The sequence below is a fragment of the Lichenostomus cassidix genome, chromosome 15, assembly GCF_008360975.1.
Source record: "Lichenostomus cassidix isolate B80296 chromosome 15, HeHo_3.0, whole genome shotgun sequence".
NCBI lineage: Eukaryota > Metazoa > Chordata > Aves > Passeriformes > Meliphagidae > Lichenostomus > Lichenostomus cassidix.
The window spans coordinates 2,194,579-2,215,572 of record NC_139496.1 but is presented as its reverse complement, the minus strand read 5'-3'; the positions used below and the strand labels follow the sequence as shown (position 1 = coordinate 2,215,572).

At 39.8% G+C, this 20,994-nt stretch overlaps 2 protein-coding genes across 3 annotated transcripts in view; both read left to right on the top strand.

Moving 5' to 3' along the window:
* The first annotated feature begins 123 nt into the window (after positions 1-123).
* On the top strand, positions 124-15,073 carry ATP6V0A2 (ATPase H+ transporting V0 subunit a2). Its single transcript, XM_085075405.1, has 20 exons — positions 124-339; positions 1,678-1,756; positions 2,786-2,883; positions 3,331-3,468; positions 3,942-4,042; positions 4,701-4,827; positions 5,530-5,612; positions 5,954-6,047; positions 6,364-6,576; positions 6,898-7,048; positions 7,778-7,917; positions 8,648-8,805; positions 9,747-9,837; positions 10,130-10,248; positions 10,693-10,903; positions 11,029-11,148; positions 11,652-11,771; positions 12,439-12,556; positions 12,975-13,146; positions 14,018-15,073. The coding sequence occupies exons 1-20, from the start codon at positions 223-225 to the stop codon at positions 14,118-14,120; spliced, it is 2,553 nt and encodes an 850-aa protein (XP_084931531.1). The 5' UTR covers positions 124-222; the 3' UTR covers positions 14,121-15,073.
* Positions 15,074-15,376: 303 nt separating this feature from the next.
* DNAH10 (dynein axonemal heavy chain 10) overlaps positions 15,377-20,994 on the top strand; it is a 49,050-nt gene continuing 43,432 nt past the window's right edge. The window contains exons 1-8 of one of the 2 annotated variants that reach the window (XM_085075404.1): positions 15,377-16,057; positions 16,346-16,438; positions 16,930-17,045; positions 17,513-17,660; positions 18,345-18,502; positions 18,928-19,158; positions 19,658-19,848; positions 20,302-20,500. In XM_085075404.1, coding sequence (XP_084931530.1) covers positions 15,850-16,057; positions 16,346-16,438; positions 16,930-17,045; positions 17,513-17,660; positions 18,345-18,502; positions 18,928-19,158; positions 19,658-19,848; positions 20,302-20,500 — 1,344 coding nt within the window. In that variant the 5' untranslated portion in view covers positions 15,377-15,849. Of the gene's footprint in view, positions 16,058-16,345; positions 16,439-16,929; positions 17,046-17,509; positions 17,661-18,344; positions 18,503-18,927; positions 19,159-19,657; positions 19,849-20,301; positions 20,501-20,994 lie in introns of both variants that reach the window. The other variant, XM_085075402.1, reaches the window with a different exon arrangement.

Here is a 20,994-nt window from a genome sequence, read left to right as displayed (position 1 = left end):
CCCTGCATTTCTGCCTCTTAGCGGGGATCCCACGGCTACCAGCGCGCCGGTTGCGCTCCCGGCAGCTCCCCGGCACCCCGAGCCGCGCCGGTTGCGGCCGCGCTCCCCGCCCGTTCCCCGCCCCGGAAGGCGCTGCCGCTGCCGCTCCGCCCCGCCATGGCCGCCGCCGGGCCCTGCTCCGCCCGCCCGCCGCGCTGAGCCCCCGAGCCCGGCCGTGCCGCCATGGGCGCGCTGTTCCGCGGCGAGCCCGTGTGCCTGGCGCAGCTCTTCCTGCAGAGCGGCTCGGCCTACGAGTGCCTCAGCGAGGTGGGCGAGCGCGGCCTGGCCGAGTTCCGAGACGTGAGTACCGCCGGGGCTCTCCGGGGGGTTCGGGGAGCCTGCGGGCCGAGCCGGCCCGGGGCTGCCGGCAGCACGGTGTGGGTTTGGCCCCGATGGGGCGATGGAAACTGCTTCCATTGCGGTCTTTGCCCGGCTCCGAGGGGCAGGTGGATGGGCCGTCCCTGTGCGGCATTCACCTGAAAGCAGGATCACAGAATTGTTAGGGATGGAAGGGATCTCTGGAGATCATCCAGTCCCACCCCCTGCCAAGGCAGGGTCACGCAGAGCAGGTGACACCCTCCAGGTGGGTGGGATGAGGGATAGGAAGGCAGTGTGGAGCCCCGGCCTGCCCGACACTCGGGAGGGATGCTTTGGGGTGGCTGCATCCCACCTTTGCCGTACAAGTAGCTTAAATTTGGGGTTATTTGCGGCAGGATCCCATGGGGAGAGCCCCTGACCCACCTGCAGCCACACTGCCTTCAGTCTGAGTGTGTGTGATACATCCACCCCACTGACAGACCCAACACCTGCTCTGTAGGTTTATTTATCCCAGGTTCCTGTTCCTGCAGGGGCAGTTCACTTTGGAGGAAACTGCCTGCCTGCCTAACACAAAGTTGGGCTGGGCATTAATTAGTCTTGTGTTTGCACTGTCTCATCATAATTATATGGTCTTTGCTTGATGACTGAGACTTTGGAATGTCTTCCAAATATACATTAGAAATGTAGCTTGCACAATATTTGCAGGGAAAGCTGGGAAGACTTAAATTAACAGCTAGCTAGTAAATATGGCAGGGAGGAGGAGGAGGCAGATCTGTAAAAATTTTATTACATGAATGTATGTTTAACATGAGTGTATGTTTAACATTTTCATGTCATTCCAGTTACCTGATACACCATTTACTGTAGAAATAATGCATTAGTGGTTCTGATTGAATAGCTAGATAGGTAATCAGAGGTATTGCACACTCATATTATGGGGATATATGTAAAATTTAATATTTCAAATACTCTGTGAAAATGCATCACAACAAATTTGTAGAAAGGTTTGTTAATTTGAAGTTGTTAAACAATATTTTAAAACTGTAGAAATAAGATTAGGAATGGGTTCTCCAGTAACCATGTTATTTTGTTGTTTGATTAAAACTAGCCAATGGCGTGAATAATTCTGCTTTAATAAAACCAACTCTGCTATTTGAAGACTTTGTAATCTTTTTAGGTTTTTGTGCCTTCTCTGCTGAAAAGCACTTAGAGCACAGAGTTAATGCAAATTGTCTCCAGGAAGTTGCAGGAACAGCTGTGGTTTTTTAGGGGTGGTTACTATTTCAAATCCTTAATGAGCATTTTGTCCTTCTCCTTCAGCTTAACCCAAATGTAAGTGTATTTCAGAGAAAATATGTGAATGAAGTGAAGAAATGTGAAGAGATGGAAAGAATACTTGGTGAGCTTTATTTTCATGTCTGCCTTTTCTCACCTGTGGCATTACTGGAGTGGCACTACTGTGAAGCTTTCAGCTTCACTGGTTTTTTAACCTTCCCAGTCTTGTGTGACCTGAATGCAGTAGCATATAAAATTTTCATGGCTATGAAAAAATACATATCTATACACTTATATGTAGAGTCTTCATGTAGTTTTTTGGATTTTTTTGCTGATAAATAGTTGAGGTCATTTCAGTGTTGACTGCTTAAAACTCTGCTAGGAAAACAGAAACTTTACTGTGGATATTTCCTTGACTGTAAGACATTCCCTGTTTTTTCACGTTGTGTAACTCAATACTGTTGATTTTCCAAGCACCATCAAAAACAACTCAAGTTATTAATAATTGTGTTCTCATGGTAGTTAATGAATAGAGAAGGGTATGCAGAGCATTACAGCCAAGATGCAGATTTCTTCAGTGTATCCTGAGGCAAAATTACAATTGAAGGATTCCTTTCATTGGAATCTCTCACCAGAGGCATGTGCTGGTCATGCCAAACCATCCCAGCAGCTATTTTGGCAATCTCCCTGCCCAGTGTGAGTTGCATTTGTTGTCAAGGTTGCTTAAGCCGCTTTATTTGAACACTTTCTATTCCAAACATGGGTCAGTGAGCAGCAGGTCTCTTTCTGGCAGAAAGTGACACAATTGCATGATTAGCAGAAAATTATATCGTGCAGCAACAAAGAGGTTCTGTGAAACGTTAAAAGCCTCTTAGAAAATACTAGTTGGGAAAGAGAAGCCTCTGAAGTTTGCTTACTTCTGCAGACTTCCAAGGCAGGAAGAGTGAGTGTTTTATTCCCCCACTCTTTAAGTTCTTTGTTTTTGAAGACTTCTGTGTGTGCACTGTTGTTAAAATGAATGAATAAAATAACCAGGGCCTAATGCTGCAGTGTGATCAGCACCATCAAGAACTGCTGAAGGTCAACTATGCAGCACTCTAGGAAGTGTAAGGCAATGCACTTTCCTTTCTGATTGTTTTTCTTCTCACTCCAGGGTATTTAGTACAAGAAATTAAAAAAGCTGATATTCCACTTCCTGAAGGAGATGTTGCTCCTCCTGCCCCCTTGCTGAAACACATTTTAGAAATCCAGGTAACTTCCACGAAACAGATGCCAAAGTCTTGCAACTTAATTTCAAGCTTAATGACTTGCTATCTTATTACTTATGACTAAAGTTATTGGGGTGTTTTTTGGGGGATATAATTTTGAATAACATTCTGCTTTGTTGTAATTCTATTAAAAGAATAAATGGGTATCTTCCACCCTGTGCTATCTGCAGTTCTAATTCCAGGTCTGCATTATTTTGGCACAAATTAAGGGCAGAACAGCAGACTGAACAGATGCCAGTGGAGGATCAAGTGTACTCAATACAAAGCAGTCTTTGGCAGACTGAGGGATAAAACGTGTGGAGCTTTGGTTAATTAAGAAATGGGAAACTCCTATCACTGTGTCAAATTAATATGTGCTGAAAGTGAATCCTACTCTGTTTTCCAAAATCCTGTAACTGATTCTGTGTCTTTCCTTTACTCTGTGTCTTAGGAACAGCTGCAGAAGCTGGAGACAGAATTGAGGGAAGTAACTAAAAACAAAGAAAAATTGAGGAAAAACCTGCTTGAACTGACAGAATACAAGTACATGTTACAGATCACACAGAATTTTGTCAGGAGAACACCTGAGGTACTGCTTGGGGTGTTTGACAGAGATTGTTGTTGTGTGGCATTTTTGTTACACGTTGTTGTAGTTCAGTGCATGAGTTGGTGTCAGGCTATGCAGCCCTGAACATTGTTCATTATTGTTTGTGCCAGGCTGTGCTCAGATATGTGGCAAAATGCAGCCATGAATATGAAGGATCTTTGTGATTCTCCCTGTAGAATTGCTTGAAAATAAAGGTGAAGTTGTGTTATTTTGGTGCATAAATTGTGCTAAGAAATTTATAGTGTAATCTTGCAGCACTGATTATAATTGCTAAGAGCAGTGCACTTGAGATCCCAGGATCTCTCTGTTGCCTGAATTGAACACTGAAACGAGTTTTATATTTTTAATTAAGCAATTTACCTAATTACCTTTACTTCTTTAGAATAATATTGGAATGAGGTGGTTTTTTTTTTTTTCCCTGAAAGCTATGAATGTTCTTTCTTTTTATTTGCTAGTATGAATCCCATTTACCTGCAAATTTTGATGAATTCCCATCTGTGGAAAATGAGCCATTGGTGGATTTCAACCGCACACACAGACTGAGTGCCTCGCTGGGGTGGGTATGGCATGTGCTGTTTCAAAAGTGCTTGATGAGGGGCTGTAAAAAATGGGTTGTTATTTTAAAAGATGCTCTCTAGTGATTTCAGATGTGCCAAACAGTTTTAGACAGGACAGGAGTCTGGCCCCAATATACCTTTGTAACAAAACAAGGTTATTTGAAGAAATAAGTAGGACACCACCCAAAAAAGCTATCACAAGGCTTTCATCAAACCAAGTACATGTGTAAAGGAAAATCTAAATCAGTACTTCCTTCTACTATTTAAAAACTTTTTCTGTGATAAACACACAGTGTTTTAATCACCTAGAAGGGTCAGTTGTAAATGTAACATTAATCGTGTTGCCTTTTAAATGCTGAATGGATACTGTTGTCTATGTCATTGTTATGAGAGGGTATCTTGCCAAGGAAAAATAAATAATCTCACTATCCCAGAAATAACCAGTTAGATGTGTGCTCACGTCTGCAGTCTGTTTATTTTGCTGGTAAAAATTTTATATACCAACTGGTATTTTCTATACCAATTACTTCCTGTTCAGGGTGATTCTTCCTTTCTTAGCCATGGCAGATATTAAATTATTGTGATGATGTACTCTGAATTTCAATTTTTTTTTTCTTGCGGATTTTATCTGATATTTCACTTTTTCCTTTTCCATAGATTCATATCTGGGTTAGTTCACATAGCAAAAATTGAAGCATTTGAAAAAATGCTGTGGAGAGTCTGTAAAGGCTATCCCTTTCTTACCTATGCAGAGTTGGATAAGGCTCTGGAAGATCCAGATACAGTGAGTAAACATTGTAATGATCAGTTTATTTTGTTTGTATTTTTCATGTAATTTGAAAGAATTGCTGCTTAGGTCTGCCAGCAGTAAATGGAAATTATTTCCCAGTGTCCTTGGAGAAAAAACTATTTTGAAGTACTGGAATTTGTAAAACTTTAAAATTCAAGGTTATAGAAGCGGCAATTAATTTGTTGTGGAGTGCAGAACTTTATTGTGGAATAGGAATAACTTTATGATTGGCCACCTTGATCAAAATACGTGGCATAAGTGGCTGCTTGGATATTTATTAACTAGGTCTGTGCAGTGCATTGCCTTTTCATAGCCATTTCATTTGTTCATTCAGTAGTTAAGAAAGAGTCAAGTACAGCTAGTTTTCTGTCACTTTTTTTTTTTTTTTTGCTTGGATTCTAATTTGTTATCTTCTTTTAAGACTCTGACTCTTTTCTTACTAAGAATTCTGAGACAGTAAAATAAAATGTTTCTTTGATTTTTCCCTGGAAACTTTCTCTGGTTTTCTCACAAAAAAAAAAGAGATATTAACACTTGAATTTTATTGTTTAATCTTCACTAAAGTGACAAAAGGTTAATGCTTCTAAGACAGCTTTTTCTAATTGTTCAGCTTTATTATTTTGTGCTATAATTATGTCACAGTGGAGTTGCTGGTTAAAACAAACTTCATCAGGTTTACTTTTTATGGTTCTTTAGGGTGAAACCACAAAGTGGGCTGTTTTTTTAGTGTCCTACTGGGGGGAACAAATTGGCCAAAAAGTTAAGAAGATTTGTGACTGGTAAGAAGTAATACTAATATATGGAATTTCTTTATACCTGGGTTATTTTCTAGTTGTTTTTCCCCTGCATCCCTTTCTTATAAGTGTTGATTTTTAGACAAGGTTTTTGAAGTTAAATTTGCTTCTCCTCTTGTTGCATCCCGCTCTATAATTATGCAGTGTACAAATAAATATATTAGTCGTTTTACTTGCAGTCCTTACTAAGTACAGGCAAAATTCTGCCTCTGAGTTGATCTGTTCTGTGGTTATTAAATGGTGTGTTGCAGATTTGACTGTGGCAGGGGCTTGAGTGATGTGTTTGGCTTAGTTTGGTTTTTTAACACAAACCTGTGTTCCTGCAGCTATCGCTGTCATGTCTATCCCTACCCAGACACCACTGAGGAGCGCCAGGCAGTGGTCGAAGGACTCAATGTTCGTATTCAGGATCTTGAAACTGTGAGTGAAGAACAGATTTCCTTTTGCTGGAGCTGTTGCACTATAGGAAATCATTTGATGAATCACTGTTAAATACATATTTCTAACATACATACAGCTTCAGAGCTGAATATGACAGTAAATCGTGTCCCTGGTCTTGTGTTGCATGTATCTGGTAAAGCTCACAGCACTTGGCATTGCCTTCTGTTTTCAGCAGAGGTTTGCTTGCCCTCCTAAAAACATGGTCCAGTACTGGACACATATAAGGTGCTCTTGCTGTGGTCAACATAACCACTGTCACATTCTCAGGGAAATCTTTGTTTTTTTTCAAACAAAGGTGCTGAATAAAACTGAGGAGTACCTGCGCCAGGTCTTGTATAAAGCATCGGAATCCATCTATACTTGGGTTATCCAAGTGAAGAAGATGAAAGCCATTTACCATGTCCTCAACCTGTGTAGTTTTGATGTCACAAATAAATGTTTAATTGCTGAGGTTTGGTGTCCAGTGGCTGATCTCCAGAATTTGCGCCATGCATTGGAGGAAGGCTCAGTAAGTCACCCGAATGCTCACTGATGTTAAAGCTTTTGAACTAACTATACAGATAAGGAAAGAAAATAATTATTAAAAATAGACTAAAAGTAGGCACAGACAGATGTGGGTCTCTATATAAAACAATTTTTTATAAGAAGAGCCTTTATTTAGTGTTGTGTGGGGTTTTTTTTCTTGAATAATTTCTATGTTGGACCTGAGTCCAGCTGGGCCCACAGTGCTAACTGCAGTCATGCAGAAGGTGCCAGTTCCCTTGTGTTGGTTTCCCTTCAATTAGATTAATGGAGATCTTACACAAATCTATCTTCTATCTGCACTTAGAGGAAGAGTGGAGCTACAATTTCTTCATTCATGAACACCATCCCCACAACACAATCTCCTCCAACTTTGATACGTACCAATAAATTCACCTCAGGGTTCCAGAACATTGTTGATGCTTACGGAGTTGGAAGCTATGGGGAAGTTAATCCAGGTTGGTCCTTCTGAACGCTGAACTCTGAGTTGTGCTGTCATTGGCTGCTTGCATTAATACCTTGCTGAATTGGACACTGGCAAAGGCCAAATGGTGACAGTTATTCTGTTTGCTTGTAGCTGTTTTAAAATTTGAGTAGCTCATGAAAAGCACAAAAAATGCTCCAAGCAGCAAGATGGGATTTGGTTTTGCTGAGTTATTTTAGCATTAAAGGTAGTGGTAATAACTGTATAATATTTCTTTTATGTGTTTTACTTTGGGTAAGGAAAATATTTAGGGGAAAAAAACCCCATCTGCTAATGGTTATTGACCTTACTAAAGTGTGGAGCTCATCACTAGAAAAATTCAGCTTGTTGTATAGCTCACTTTAATATATATTTGTAGCTGTGACTGTGTCATTCTGCACAGGAGGATGTACCTTATGATACGGACCTGAGATACCCACAGAGGAAGAACTGTTTGGGTTTTATTTCCTGGCCTCATATTACTATCCTCCGAATTGTCAGATGCTGCTCAACTGTGAAATTGTCATTACTAATGGATACACAATAAACAAGTTTTAAACTGAGTTAAATCTACAGTGTGGGGGAAAAGGTCTATTAGTAGGGGATGAAATGTCTTTCAAATGTAAAAACTTTGAGAAATTTAAGTGTGGAATTGCTTGGGGATAATGCAGACAGAACATCATCTGTTGTGCTGTGCCTGAAATCTGTTGTGTTGCCCTTGCAGCTCTCTATACCATCATCACTTTCCCCTTCTTGTTTGCGGTTATGTTTGGAGATTTTGGACATGGGCTGCTCATGTTTATATTTGCACTCCTGACAATACTGTATGAAAACCACCCTAGGTTAAAAAGAGCACAGGATGAGGTAAGAGGAATTAAAAATTATTTACATCCCATTTATCCAGGTCACTTGAATAGTCACTGTGTTTTTGAAAAGTACTGTTGTTTGCATATGTATTTAATTAGGTTTTTTCATTCTTTTATGATTTTGTGTGTTTAAAGCCTCCATTATCCTTGAGATTTATGTAATACCTTAAAACTATTCACTTTCCTTGAAAGAGCAGAAATAATCAAGTTGTAATGAAAGACAAACAAAATTTGGTACTTTTAAGCTTGTCTTTCCTTCTACCAGGGGTAGATGGTACTTCTCGGTGATGTGTTTTACCAGAATGTAGTTACAGTGACAATATAAGGAGAAAACAATTTTTCAAATTCCATCTTTTATTGTTGCTAGAAAGAGTTGTAGTTTGAAATTTATTAAACTTCATTTTAGCTAATTTTTAATCATACAGGTTGGAATGCAGGAACACCTGCATCTCTCATTAGGATTATGTTCAATTGAGAATGGCTGCAAATGTGTAATTTCTTGTAAAGTAGTCCCAGGAAGGAAATGGCTTTAAAAGAGGATGCCAATGAGAAAAGTCTCAGTGTGTGTCAAGGGAGCTCATATTCCTTAACAACTGTTCACGAAAAAATTTTAGTTTTTAGAAGTCTTTGTGTGCCAAAAAATGTTTTTCTCTTAGACACATGTAGCTAACAATTGCTCACATAACAGATGATATTCTCTTTTTTTTCTTTTTTTCCAATACTTACAGATAATGAAAATGTTATATGAAGGCCGATATGTGATATTGTTAATGGGGCTGTTTTCTATATACACTGGATTGATCTATAATGACTGTTTTTCAAAGTCAATAAATATATTTGGATCTGGATGGAATGTTTCAGCAATGTTTGAACAGAAGGTTTGGCGGTGAGTAGCATTTTTGCTATACCATTAAACCAGAGGTGTATTTCCTGCAGCAGTTTAACCCTTTTGTTCACATGTTTTAACTATCCTATTGTGGTTTGTCTTTACATTGATGTTTTAGTTTGTCTCCATTTAATACATTTTCCAGGTGTGTGTGTGTGTGTATGTATACATAAAGATTTTCAGAGGAATAGAAAAAGCAGGTCTAGTTTTGGAGTAATTGTCCTAGGTCATGCTTCTGAAATTAATAACTGAGCAACATAAGCCTCTACTAAAAGAAATTAGCTATTAATGAAGTAAATTAACTACCTGGCAATAATTAGTCTCTGCACAGCTTTTCTTGATAGTAAAAAAAAAAAAAGTCTATGTGAATTGTCAAATCAACTTTTTTTCAGGGTGGGATAACCTCATTAATTTGAGGTGTCATGGCCCTTTTGGTATTTAAATGTTTGCAGCTTGCATCTCATGGTGCCTTACAAAACAGGATGTGGCTTAAAACAGCCAAGACCACTGGCTTTGGTTAAAGTGTGAACGGGTTGTATGTGCTGTCATAATGAAAACCTATATGAAAATAAAGTGGAAACTTCCCCAAATGTAAAAACAGAAAAGGTAGCAATTATTCTTTGGGTTTTTGATACTGCATTTTATACAAAAGCAAATTGTGAACTTTTAAAATGAAACTTCCAGTTCTAGGGGAATGTGGAATAAAATCTATAAACTTTCTTTTGAAAGACAGTGTGACTTAAGCTTAGACTGTGAGGTTCTAGGTGAGTTTTTTGTATTGTTTGTATTAGTCAGGAACTTTGTGCTTAGAAATCCTTTTACTCAGTGACAGCGAGTGAGTCAGGTCAAGGAAACCAGGAGCAGCATCCTGCAGAGCTGGAAGTATATGTTACCAATGTGTTTAAAGTGTCAAATCTGAATGTGGTTTTTTTTCTCTGCAGCCTTGAGGATCTGAAGTCTAATCAGTATTTAGCATTGGATCCAAATGTTTCTGGTGTCTATAATGGAGCTTATCCCTTTGGAATTGATCCGGTTAGTTTTACTTTTTAGTTATCCACTTGTGATGATCAGTCTGTATATTAGATGTTGATATGTGTATAAGTAATATAAATCTTAGGATGAAAAAATACATTTCTGTTTGCATACTCCATTCAACAAGACCTTTTCTTCTGACAAGTCAAAGATTGAACTATTTTCACAAAATTCAAACTTCAGTTGTGACCCCCATTTGAGGTAGAATTCTGGTTTCCAGTAGAAAAAGGATAGTGGTTTATTCCTTCTGTTATGGTGTTCTTTAATGCTGGTTTGGTGTTTTGTTCTTCAGATATGGAATTTGGCGAGCAACCGTCTCACTTTTTTAAATTCATTCAAAATGAAAATGTCTGTGATCTTTGGAGTGACTCACATGACGTTTGGAGTTATATTGGGGCTGTTTAACCACTTGTAAGTACAAGAAGTTAAAATATTACTAACATTGTATTTTTTGTCAAGTCTTGAATTATAAAAAATTAATCTTGCAAGAGAAACTGGAATTATTTTTTGAAAACAGAATAATACTAATTGTGAAAACTGTTCTTAAAAAAAAGACAATAATTGAGACATCTTCCTTCACATATGTAAGGTGATGGTTCAGTATTATGCCAAAAAATCTCAAGACAAATTAGTACTAGACTTTATTTCACTTGTTGGTAAATAGAGATACGTGCCTCTTACAGTCTTTACTTCCACTGAAATACCTGATTAAAATTTCACTGAATAATCAGCTCTGGACTGTAATGTCAGTCTTCCTGTTTAAAAGTGCTTTGTTTTATTGAAATCATATTTGGGGCATGTTGGTCTTTCTTTGTGAAACTTATTTATAATTTTCCCCTCATTTCTATCTTTTAGGCATTTCAAGAAGACGTATAATATTTATTTGGTTTTTATTCCTGAACTTTTGTTCATGTTGTGCATATTTGGCTACCTGGTGTTTATGATCTTCTTTAAATGGTTGGCATATTCTGCAGAGGACTCAACATCTGCCCCAAGTATTCTGATTCAATTTATTAACATGTTCCTGTTTCCTAGTGGTGAAACAAAGAGCTTCTTCAGTGGCCAGGTGAGTAATGTTCTTCCATGTTTTTGGATATCCTGTGTTCCCTATGCAGATAAAGCTTTAAAGGAAAAGCTTTTCCTACTTTGGATTTTGTGATCTAATCTGATTTTTCCCTCCCTCTCAAACAGATTCCTCTGCAGAAGTTTTTACTTAGTGTTGCTTTTCTTTGTGTTCCTGTTATGCTTCTTGGTAAACCACTTTATTTATATTGGTTGCACAGCGGAGGCCGAGGCATAAGAATGTACAGGGTAAGTCCTGAAAGACACTCACACATTTCCTCAGTGTAGGAGAATTCAGCTGGTGTTGTATTGCACATAGAAATGTCCTTACTGGATATTTCATAGATTGGGTTGGGTTGGAAGGGAACTTAAAGATTATCCAGTCCCACCCCCTGCCATGGGCAGGGACACCTTCCACTATCCCACATTGCTCCAAGCCCTGTCCAGCCTGGCCTTGGACACTTCCAGGGATGGGGCAGCCACAGTTTCTCTGGGAACCTGTGCCAGGGCCTCACCACCATCACAGGAAAGAAATTCTTCTGTATATTTAACCTAAATGTCCCCTCTTTCAGTTTGAACCCACTACTCCTTGTCCTATCACTGCAGTTTGTGCTCAGTTGGGAACGTTTTGGACTGAAATACATAATAGTACTTTGTTCCTCTAAATCCTTTTGCCTTTGCCTGTGTCTAAGTAAATTTAAAAAACGACAGTGGCATCCTGCTTGAAGAGACAATACATTTCCATTTTCCAGAATGGCTACAAGCTTATCCGGAAAGAAAGTGAAGAAGAACTTTGCCTCCTGTCATGTCATGATGTCGAAGAAGGCAGCAGTCATTTAGACAGTGGGCACAGAGAGGGGGATGCAGAAGAGGTAATGAATGTTTTTACTTAATCTCTAGTTTGTATGTCCTTAAAAGCAAATTAGAAGTGGGAAGTCAATAGACAACCTGTACACTGTATGCTGAGAAGTTTTGAAGAAACTCAGCTGAGCCTTTACAAAGACTTTGATGCCCAAATGCAGTTTACTTATATTTCTTGCAATTTTATAATTATTTCTTGGTATTTTCAGACTGCTACAGTAAACCACAACCTGTCTGTAGCAGAGAACAGATAGAGTGTTTTATTTGCAAATAAGACTGCATCTAAGAGTACAGGTTTTCTTAAATTGAAGAGTGGGATAAAAATCCCGGGGTTTATCAGGTTTTATGGATTCTTGAAGTTGAGGCAAGGTGATGACTGCCCAGCTTCCTGTTAATTAATCTTGGCTTTTCATCTGGACAAAAGTCTTTCTATGTCTGCAGATTACATCTTGTGATGAGGATTATTGCTGTAGCATCTGATTTTTTTTTTTTAATGTTACCTCTGCAGTAAAGATCTTCTACATGGCACGCTTTTTTTACTTGCTATGAAATCAATTTATGATCTTTCAATGGAATTTTTCTCCCATGTGATTAAGATTTGCAGCTGAATGTTTTTGTTCTCTCATGTTTTGTTCTCTGTGTTGTTAAAATTGATACAAATATATTTTTATTTTTTAGCTGAATTTTGCAGATGTTTTTATGAATCAAGCAATTCATACCATTGAATACTGTCTGGGATGCATCTCCAACACAGCCTCATACCTGAGACTCTGGGCATTAAGTCTTGCCCATGCACGTAAGTGGGGGTGGGTTTTTTGATATTTTTGGGGGTTTTTTCCGACATCTGTATTTTTAATGCTGTTAGAGGGAGGAGGGCCTGTTCAAGTGATGCTACTATGAAATACACTTTTTCTTCATTTAAAAAAAATCCCTATTTAAAGTAATCATGATCTGTGGAAGCCTCCAAACTAAAATTGTGACTTTATGTAAAATATTGCTCTCAGTAGATCTGATTTTGACACTGAGATGTATCTTCAAACATTTGAGGGGATGGGGGCAGCTCTCTGGAGTGGGGGATTGCTTATATTTCCCTTGTTCAGCAGTGGATAATATTGGATATATTGGTTAAACTAAAAAGAACAGGTCAGAGTGGCTCAGTGGGTGAATGTCCTCAGTATCAACATTAATTAAGAAAACTTTTTGGTTTTTGTTAGAATTATCAGAAGTTCTGTGGCAGATGGTGATGAGAGTGGGTCTCCGTGTGGATACGAAGTACGGTGTCTTGCTGCTAATCCCTGTTCTGGCATTCTTTGCTGTGCTGACAGTTTTTATTCTGCTGGTCATGGAGGGACTTTCTGCTTTTCTCCATGCTATACGACTTCATTGGTATGTTCATTTTTTTCTATATACCACTCCAGCATATACGGTCTTGTGTAAAAGGAATTTTTGTGTCAAAACTTTGGGTGTCTTATTAAAACGGGGAAGTGTAAAATTCAACACTCTCATTGCTGCCGTGGTAGATTTATTAAAGCATATTAAATAAATGGCTTGTTAGTTGAATTTGACTGTTCCTCTGGAATATTTTCAATAGATTCAAATATTACATTGGCTTATGATGCATTTTAACTTCAACCATATCCATAAAATACAAGTATGTTTGATTTGTGGTATTGCAGCTTTTCATAATGTAGACTATTAGTACCTTGGATAAGCATTTTTAATTTCAGTCTGATTGTCTCACTGTAGGGTTTCAGTCTATTCATTTATTTGGTTCAACAGAACATTTATATTAGTGAGTGGGGCTGCCAACCTGTAAACATTTTAATCTTTTCTTAGTCTTAATATCACAAGCTCTGCACTTTGGAGTGGATTCAGAGCATGTTTAGTTTGACACCTGATGAAATTTACAGTTTAAACTAAGGCGTATATTGTCCAAAGACAGGAGGCAGAGCTATGTGCATAACAGATTGTCCTCATGATATTGCATGTTTACAAAAGAATTAACTACAACTCACTCAGAAACAAACTAGTAAGCCAGAAGTAAGAAATGAGCCATTACAGCCCAGTCTAGTGCGTTCAGGTGTCTGAGAAATGTGTAGTTAGCCTGGGACTGCGATGGGAAGGTTAAAATACTTGCACAGAAAACAAATGAGAGGATTAGAGTTGGTTTTGTTCAGCCTCTTGTGTTGCACAGTTCTGTCCCTTGACAACTCATTTAGAATTCATGTACAGATTCTGTTTTCTTGTCTCATTTCAGGGTGGAATTTCAGAACAAATTCTACTCCGGTGGAGGATACAAGTTTACGCCTTTCTCTTTTAAGCACATTTCTTTACATTTTAATAAAGATGGTGCATTATAGTTTGGCTGCTGTCAGCAGAAATGTTTGGAATTGTCTGCAAATAACTGCGTGATTGGATCTTGCCTGTGAATGGTTTCTTGTGGAACCAAGTGGTTTTCACTGATTGCCTTATAATGCAGCCAAATAATTCTGTAAAACATACCTCCCATAGAAAAGCATAGCAGATCTGGAGCATCTTGTAAAATATATAGATATAAAATGTACATTTTTCTTGATAAACTAATGTTGTAAATTAATTTTATTCTTAAAAAAAAAGAAAGTTGTTACTGCTTGTCCTGAAACCCATGTAGGCTTTTTTTTTTTTTGAGTCTTTGTTTTCTTGAATGGTTACTTTTAAGTTATCTGAAAGACTTTTCATTATATTAAACATTCATAACTAATCCCATACTTAACCCAGCTGCATCCTGTGCACTTTGGGAACCATTCAACAGTGCAACAGAAGTAGTGTCTGTTTTCATTATGTATTCCAGGATGATTATGAAGTGTAAATTTATACACACCAATGCAACGTTCTCTTTTTTGGCCATATTTGAAATTGCACTGGAAACGTTATTTGATCATTCTGGGTTCTGCCTGGAGTTACTACTTCAACCTTTCGGAAGCCACACTGATATTTATATTTAATGTAATGGAAGAAGGCAGGATTAGAAGTGTTACTTCTCCTTTTTCCCCCTGTAGTGAGGAATAACTTTTGCACAGGGAATAAAAAAGACTTGGCCTCGATCCCTGTGTCTGTTTGGCTCTAAGGACACACAAACAGCTACCTGCTGTTGTAGAACCTAATTCATACCGAAATAGGTGGACAGGGGTGGTTTTATATTATTTTTGTATCAGTGTGACAATGGGGATATGATATTGCCATGATATTTTAACATCTGTGCCATACGAACAGCACAAATTAAATTTTGCACTTGTTTCATACGAATTCCCAATAAAGCCTCGTTTGCGCTGTGTGGAGCGGGCCCTGTGTTTGTCCGTAGGCCTTGCCCTGCCTCAGGCGGCGGCTGTGAGGGGCGGCGGACGCTGAGGGGAACCAGCGCTCATGAGGGGCGCCTGGTGTTGAGGGGAAAGAAGGGCCGCGAGGGGCGGTGGGTGCCGAAGTAACCAGTGCCCATGAGGAGCGGTCGGTGTTGAGGGGAACGAGCGGCCGTGAGGGGCGGCTGGTGATGAGGGGAAGGAAGGGCCGCGAGGGGCGGCGGGTGCCGAGGGAACGAGCACTCATGAGGGGCGGCGGACGCGGAGGGGAACGAGCCGCCGTGAGGGGTAGCTCGTGCTGAGGGGAAGGAACGGTCGCGAGGGGCGGCTGGTGCCGAGAGAACTAGGGCTCGTGAGGGGCGGCCGGTGTTGAGGGGAACCAGTGCCCGTGAGGGGTAGCTCGTGTTGAGGGGAACGAGCGGCTGAGGGGTGGCTAGTGCCGAGGAAACCAGAGGCCGTGAGGGGCGCCCGGTGTTGAGGGGAACGAGCGGCCGTGAGAGGCTGCTGGTGCCGAGGGAACTAGCGCCCGTGAGGGGCGGCCGCTGTTGAGGGGAACGAGCGGCCGGTGCCGAGGGGAAGCAGCGCCCGTGAGGAGCGGGAGTGCGGGGCGGGCTCTGGACGGGAGCACTGCCGCTCGAGGCGCCTCCTGAGGCGGGCGCGGAGCCTCCCGAAGCGGGCGCAAGGCGGGCAGCGGCCGTCGCTCCTCCCCGCACTGTTGCCGTGGCCACCGGGAGGCGTCGGTCCGGTTGCCGCCATGAGCCTGGACGACGTGCGGCTGCAGTGGCTGCGGGACCGAGCGCTCGCCCTGCTGGGTCTGAGCGACCCGGCGCCTCTCGAGGAGCTGCTGAGCCGCGGCGAGGAAGCGCAGGTTGTGCTCCGCTTCTTCGACCTTGGCGCCGAGGATGCGAGCGGGGCGGGCACGGCGCTGCTGCTGCTGCGGGCCGAGCGGCCCGGCCAGGACGGTGAGGAGGCGGTGGGAGAGGGTCCCGCTGAGCTCTCCCTGGGCACCGCTTAGCCCCAGCTTCCTCAGGCTCGTCTATGTCCCGTCTGCGGAGCCGTAGCCCCATGGCCCCTGTCCTTACTCCTTTTCTTGCCTCTTCGTCCCTTGGGCTGTGTCCTCCCGAACCCTTTCTATCCCGCCCATTTCTAGAATTTTGTCCCCTCTCTTTGTACCTTGGTGGGATTTGCATAATCCCTTTGCAGAGTGTTATATCATGCTTTCCTCCCAATTTGCATTTGTGCCGATACAGGTGGCAAGAGCAAGCGTTTCTATGTGGCTTTTAATGAAATTCCTGAAGAATTTGTGTCAGATTTTACTGTTTATTTTCTGAGAGACACCAAAGGTATGTGCCCCGAAGAACTGTAGCCTCAGTGTTTTCGGTTTTGCATTAAGCAGCACTTCCCATTGAGAAGATACGATAATGACTAGGATTCAGGGTAGTGCACATCCGACTTACTTAACTGGGTAGGAAAACACTCAGAACCAGGGATCAGGGGTGCTTGGTAATTTAATGGCAGTTTTGTGCAAGATTTTCCTGATATGCCTGTAGAATAAGAGTTCAAATCAAGTCCTTTGTTCTTTTGAACAGAAAACCATTTTCTAGCTATCAGGCTGGGTTGTTAAGAAGTAGAACCAGGTGATGATGATTAAGTATTTTCTGCACTTTCTGAAAAAGCATCTGCACTACTAAAACCAAAAAGCAGTAGTTTTGATCTTGGCTTGCACCAAACCTAGTAATGTTTTACTGGAGTTTTAACTTATTATGATAAGGACTTTATGCTTTTTACTTACCCTATCAATTAGATTTATTCTAATTATTTGTATACTGTTTAGAAAGAGTTCCTGTACCTAATAACCTGACTGAAGCTAATGAGATTCTTCCTCAAGTGATAAAGTCTGGTATGCTAACTGATGATACTCTCTTGATGCTAAAGAATGCCATCTCACAGGTAAATGTGTGACAGCTTTTATATATCTAGTCTTGAATGTTTCCAGGACTGATTTATCTATCTAGTATTCTGCTGATCATATAGACTATGCATCAGAAATATTAATATTTAATAAGTGACCTTTGTATGCCAAAATGAAGGTTTTTTGTTAATCCTTATTTGATATTTTGTTTCCCCATTTTTTTCTCTCTGAGAATCATTTAAGAGTGTGACACCAGACACCTTTATTTCTGTGCTCCTAGACTTTCATAAAGGTGTGCTGGAGCCATTCCCCTGCAGAACTTGAGGCAGAGAGAATATGCTAAAGAGGTGAAATGGAAGGAGACACACTTAAATTTTAGAGCAATATCCAATGCTTAAGTGAATTACTACTGAGCTGACTTTTTTTTTTTTAATATGAACCATCTAATCTATGGCACCTGTTTGAATCCCATGAGTTTTCACCAGCTCTCTCCTCTGGTCAGCAGCAGAGTCAGAAAACTTTATTGGATTCAGATAGTGATACAGATTCTGAGGAAAAGAGTTTATCTGAGATTGAATCTGAAGAAAAGAAAGGACGGTCTGTGGAATCTTCTAAAACTCCAACGAGGAATGAAACTCAGGTGATTATACCAGGTGAGGTGAATGTTTTGGTTCTGCCAGCACTGTGGTGATTAGAGCTCATGGCAGTAGAAAGAGGTTCACCTGAGAATGGCTTTATGTAGAATAAAAAATTGAGTTTCTGGGGAAGCTCTGCGGGTGATTAAAGTTCTCTGCTGATACCAGTGGTACTTTTCCCACACTGAGGCATAGCAGGCAGCATGGAGATATGGATTAAATCAGTGATAAGTCTTTCTAACAGTTTGGAGTTAAGAGTAGGAGAGGGGGTAGACATGTCTCATAATTTCAGGGGATTCAGGCCATAGCAGGGTATAGAAAGCGAAGGTCAAACCAGCCTTTCACATATTGTTTAATGTCCCTTCCCTGCCAGGGATTGCTGTCACGCCAAGAAGGAGAGTGTAGTGGCCTACAATAGGCAGATTGATAACCTTCGGTAAAGCCCTGTTCCTAATTTTTAATAGTTAGAGATTGGGTTAAGACTTGAAAGCTGAGAGCTTTTCCATTATTCTAGGAATATATATTTGCACTGTGTTAACTGTCAAAAAATTGAATCTATTTTGCCCTGTTTTCAGAAAGGCAGAGCAGGTGCTTTGTTGTCTGTCCTCAGGTAGCCAACAAGACGGCAGGCAAAAGCCACTCCAGTGGTGCCAATGCTGTAGGAAAAAGACAGTTCATTCTATGTGCATTTTCTTCCAATAGAACATATGAAACTAGAGATGCCAACTATAAATCTAGATGGAGAAGTGACTGTTCTTGCCACAGTTCCAGAAGTCGTTCAGGCTCTGAAAAGCTGTGCAATGAGCTGGCAGAAATTAATATCCAGAGTTCTGGAGGAGCAACTGGAAAAGGTTCCACAGGTAATGTTGCCAGAACACCAAGATGCTTTTATTCCTGTAGACTTTGCTTAATTTCCCCACAAGAATTGTGTTAATTTTTAATTCCTCTTCATGTTTGATTGTTGGAAAACCATGTGCTAGTTCTCGAAAAGTCAAACAAAATTAGTGAGGAACTGTGTGGCTCTGGGAAGTAGAATATAAATAAAATATGAAGTAATTCACTGCAAATCCTACCCACACAGGATAACTGTGGAAAACTAAGGGACTTTTGTTATCTGCACTTTTTTCTAAAGAGCCCTGAAATACTAAAAGCTGTAGTGAGTAATTATTTTTAAATAGACAATTATATTTCTTTTATTTTTTGCAAAAAAGTAATCTGGTTATAAATTTTCACTCTTACATAATGCTAATTTATATTTTTTTATTTGATTCCACATTACTTGTAGGGTCATGGTCCACTTGCAGAGATTGCTCTCTGGCGTGAAAAAAATGCTACTTTAACTGCTCTCACTGAACAGATAAAGCGTCCAGAGGTGCTAAAAGTCTTGGAAATATTAGAGGAAGCTGAATCTGAGTGTACTGGAGATTTACAGATAGTCTTAAGTGACCTCAAAAAACATCACATGGAAGCTCAAGATAGTGCTAAGTTTCTTTCAACTCTTGAACGCCATTTGAAGGTACCTGTCCTTGAGAAAACTTGGTGAAGTTTGAACTGTAGTTATCTGAGTTTGGTTTCTCTATTGATGTAATCACCTCTTGTTTATTTTGTAACTTTTTATCAGCAATCAAGATAACTCTAGATTAACAAATTATGTTTAATTTTAAAAAAGAGTTGCTTGTTTTGTTTGAGTTTCAGTGGTTCTAATATTTGAGTTTACATTATACTGAAAATCATCCAAACATCTAAATAAAGAGTTGAGCCAAAACCAGTCCAGGGACAGCTTTAACTGAAACAAGAATATTGAGATGGGAACTAAAATAATTTGGAGCAAAAGATGCAGATTTGCACATCCTTAACCATGTGCGTTGTTTAGGCACCAGGGTGTCTCCTTAACCAGGTTATTTATTTAATAATGTCACTTTCTTAACTTGAGCTACCCACAGAATAAATATTAGTTTATTGAATGTGAATTTGTATGTTTTCATGACATCTTATCCACAATACACATTTCACAGAATTTATCAACTGGCACTGGGAATGAAGTTATCTCGAATGTAATTCCTTCCCTGCTGAATGCCCTGAGAATCGTGTGGATCATGTCACGGCACTACAACAGGGATGAACGCATGGTGCCCTTCTTGGAAAGGATTTCATGGGAGATTTCTGAAAGAGCACGCAGAGTTGTGGACCTGAGCACACTGTTTAAGTAAGTGCTGGATTCCTGTTTAACTGGGCTGTATTTATTAAAAGCTTTGCTTGTCTTACATGAAGTGCAGTAGATAATATTTCCACCAAAGAGATGTCAGCATTTTTCAATCATCCGAAGTTGTATTAGAAGGTAAATTAAAAGTAAATTTATTTTTTAATTTTCATAAATTACCAAATAAGCTCTGAAGAAATAGGTGCTTGTCCTCTTTTTTATTGAAAAGACATAAAACAATAAATAGAATTACAGTGGTAAAAAAGTGGCATAAATGCAATCAAAATCACTCCTGAAATAATGTCTCCTTTCAAAATCACATCGCAAATAAGTTACAAGTTTCGCCTAGATTTGTACAATTAGATGCTGTTAAACCAGATTATATTATTCCACTTGAGAAATTTTTTTTTTAATCTACAGTATTTCTATCTATAATAACTGTGTTGATTTGATTAATAGAGAAGATATAGCTGCTGCAAAAATTAGAATAACAGAAGCCAAAAACACTCTTGAACATTGGAAGAAATGTTATTTTACTACTTGTACACAAGTTGAGGAATCGGGAAGTGAGCGATACTGGAAATTTGACGTGAAAAGTTTATTTGAAAAAACAGATTATATGGCTTCAATCTGTCAAGATCTGCATGATATTTTTCAGGTAGTAATATAGACAGTAAATAAAGAGATTGTATAATCACTGTCTTCTTCTGTAGAGGAGATTCTTTTGTGTTGTAGAGGTTGACTTGTTAACAGCCTTTAGTTTTGTGCTTAAGACCTGAGTGGTGCCTTTGATTCCAGCAAAACTGTGTTTAATGCTGGAGATGGAATAACTCTTCTGTAGGTACTGTGTGGGGAAAAGTGCAGCTGTGTGCATGGTATGAACATAGAGATTTGCAGCAACTGTTTCACAGATTTGTGATTTTCATGGGTTGCCAGCTTAATGGGATGAGTTAGATAAAATACTGTTTAAGTGTACTATAATAAAAAATCTAGCCATCTGTGAATCTGTGTATTAATTGCAGAATAACATATGAATGGAGAGATGCTGTGCTTTGGCTAATTTGATTTGGGTTAATTAGCAATATGGTCCATCAATAAGTTGTGTGTGAAAACTGTGTGAAAAGTGGAGTAAAAAGGAGTAATAACTGAATA

What these genes read in the sequence shown, in the direction of transcription:
- ATP6V0A2 (XM_085075405.1), top strand. Translation starts at nt 223, where the DNA reads ATGGGCGCGCTGTTCCGCGGCGAGCCCGTGTGCCTGGCGCAGCTCTTC. An exon ending in TAAAAAGAGCACAGGATGAG is followed by an intron (nt 7,918 to 8,647) that starts GTAAGAGGAATT and finishes CAATACTTACAG; the next exon opens with ATAATGAAAATGTTATATGA. An exon ending in ATCCCTTTGGAATTGATCCG is followed by an intron (nt 9,838 to 10,129) that starts GTTAGTTTTACT and finishes TTTGTTCTTCAG; the next exon opens with ATATGGAATTTGGCGAGCAA.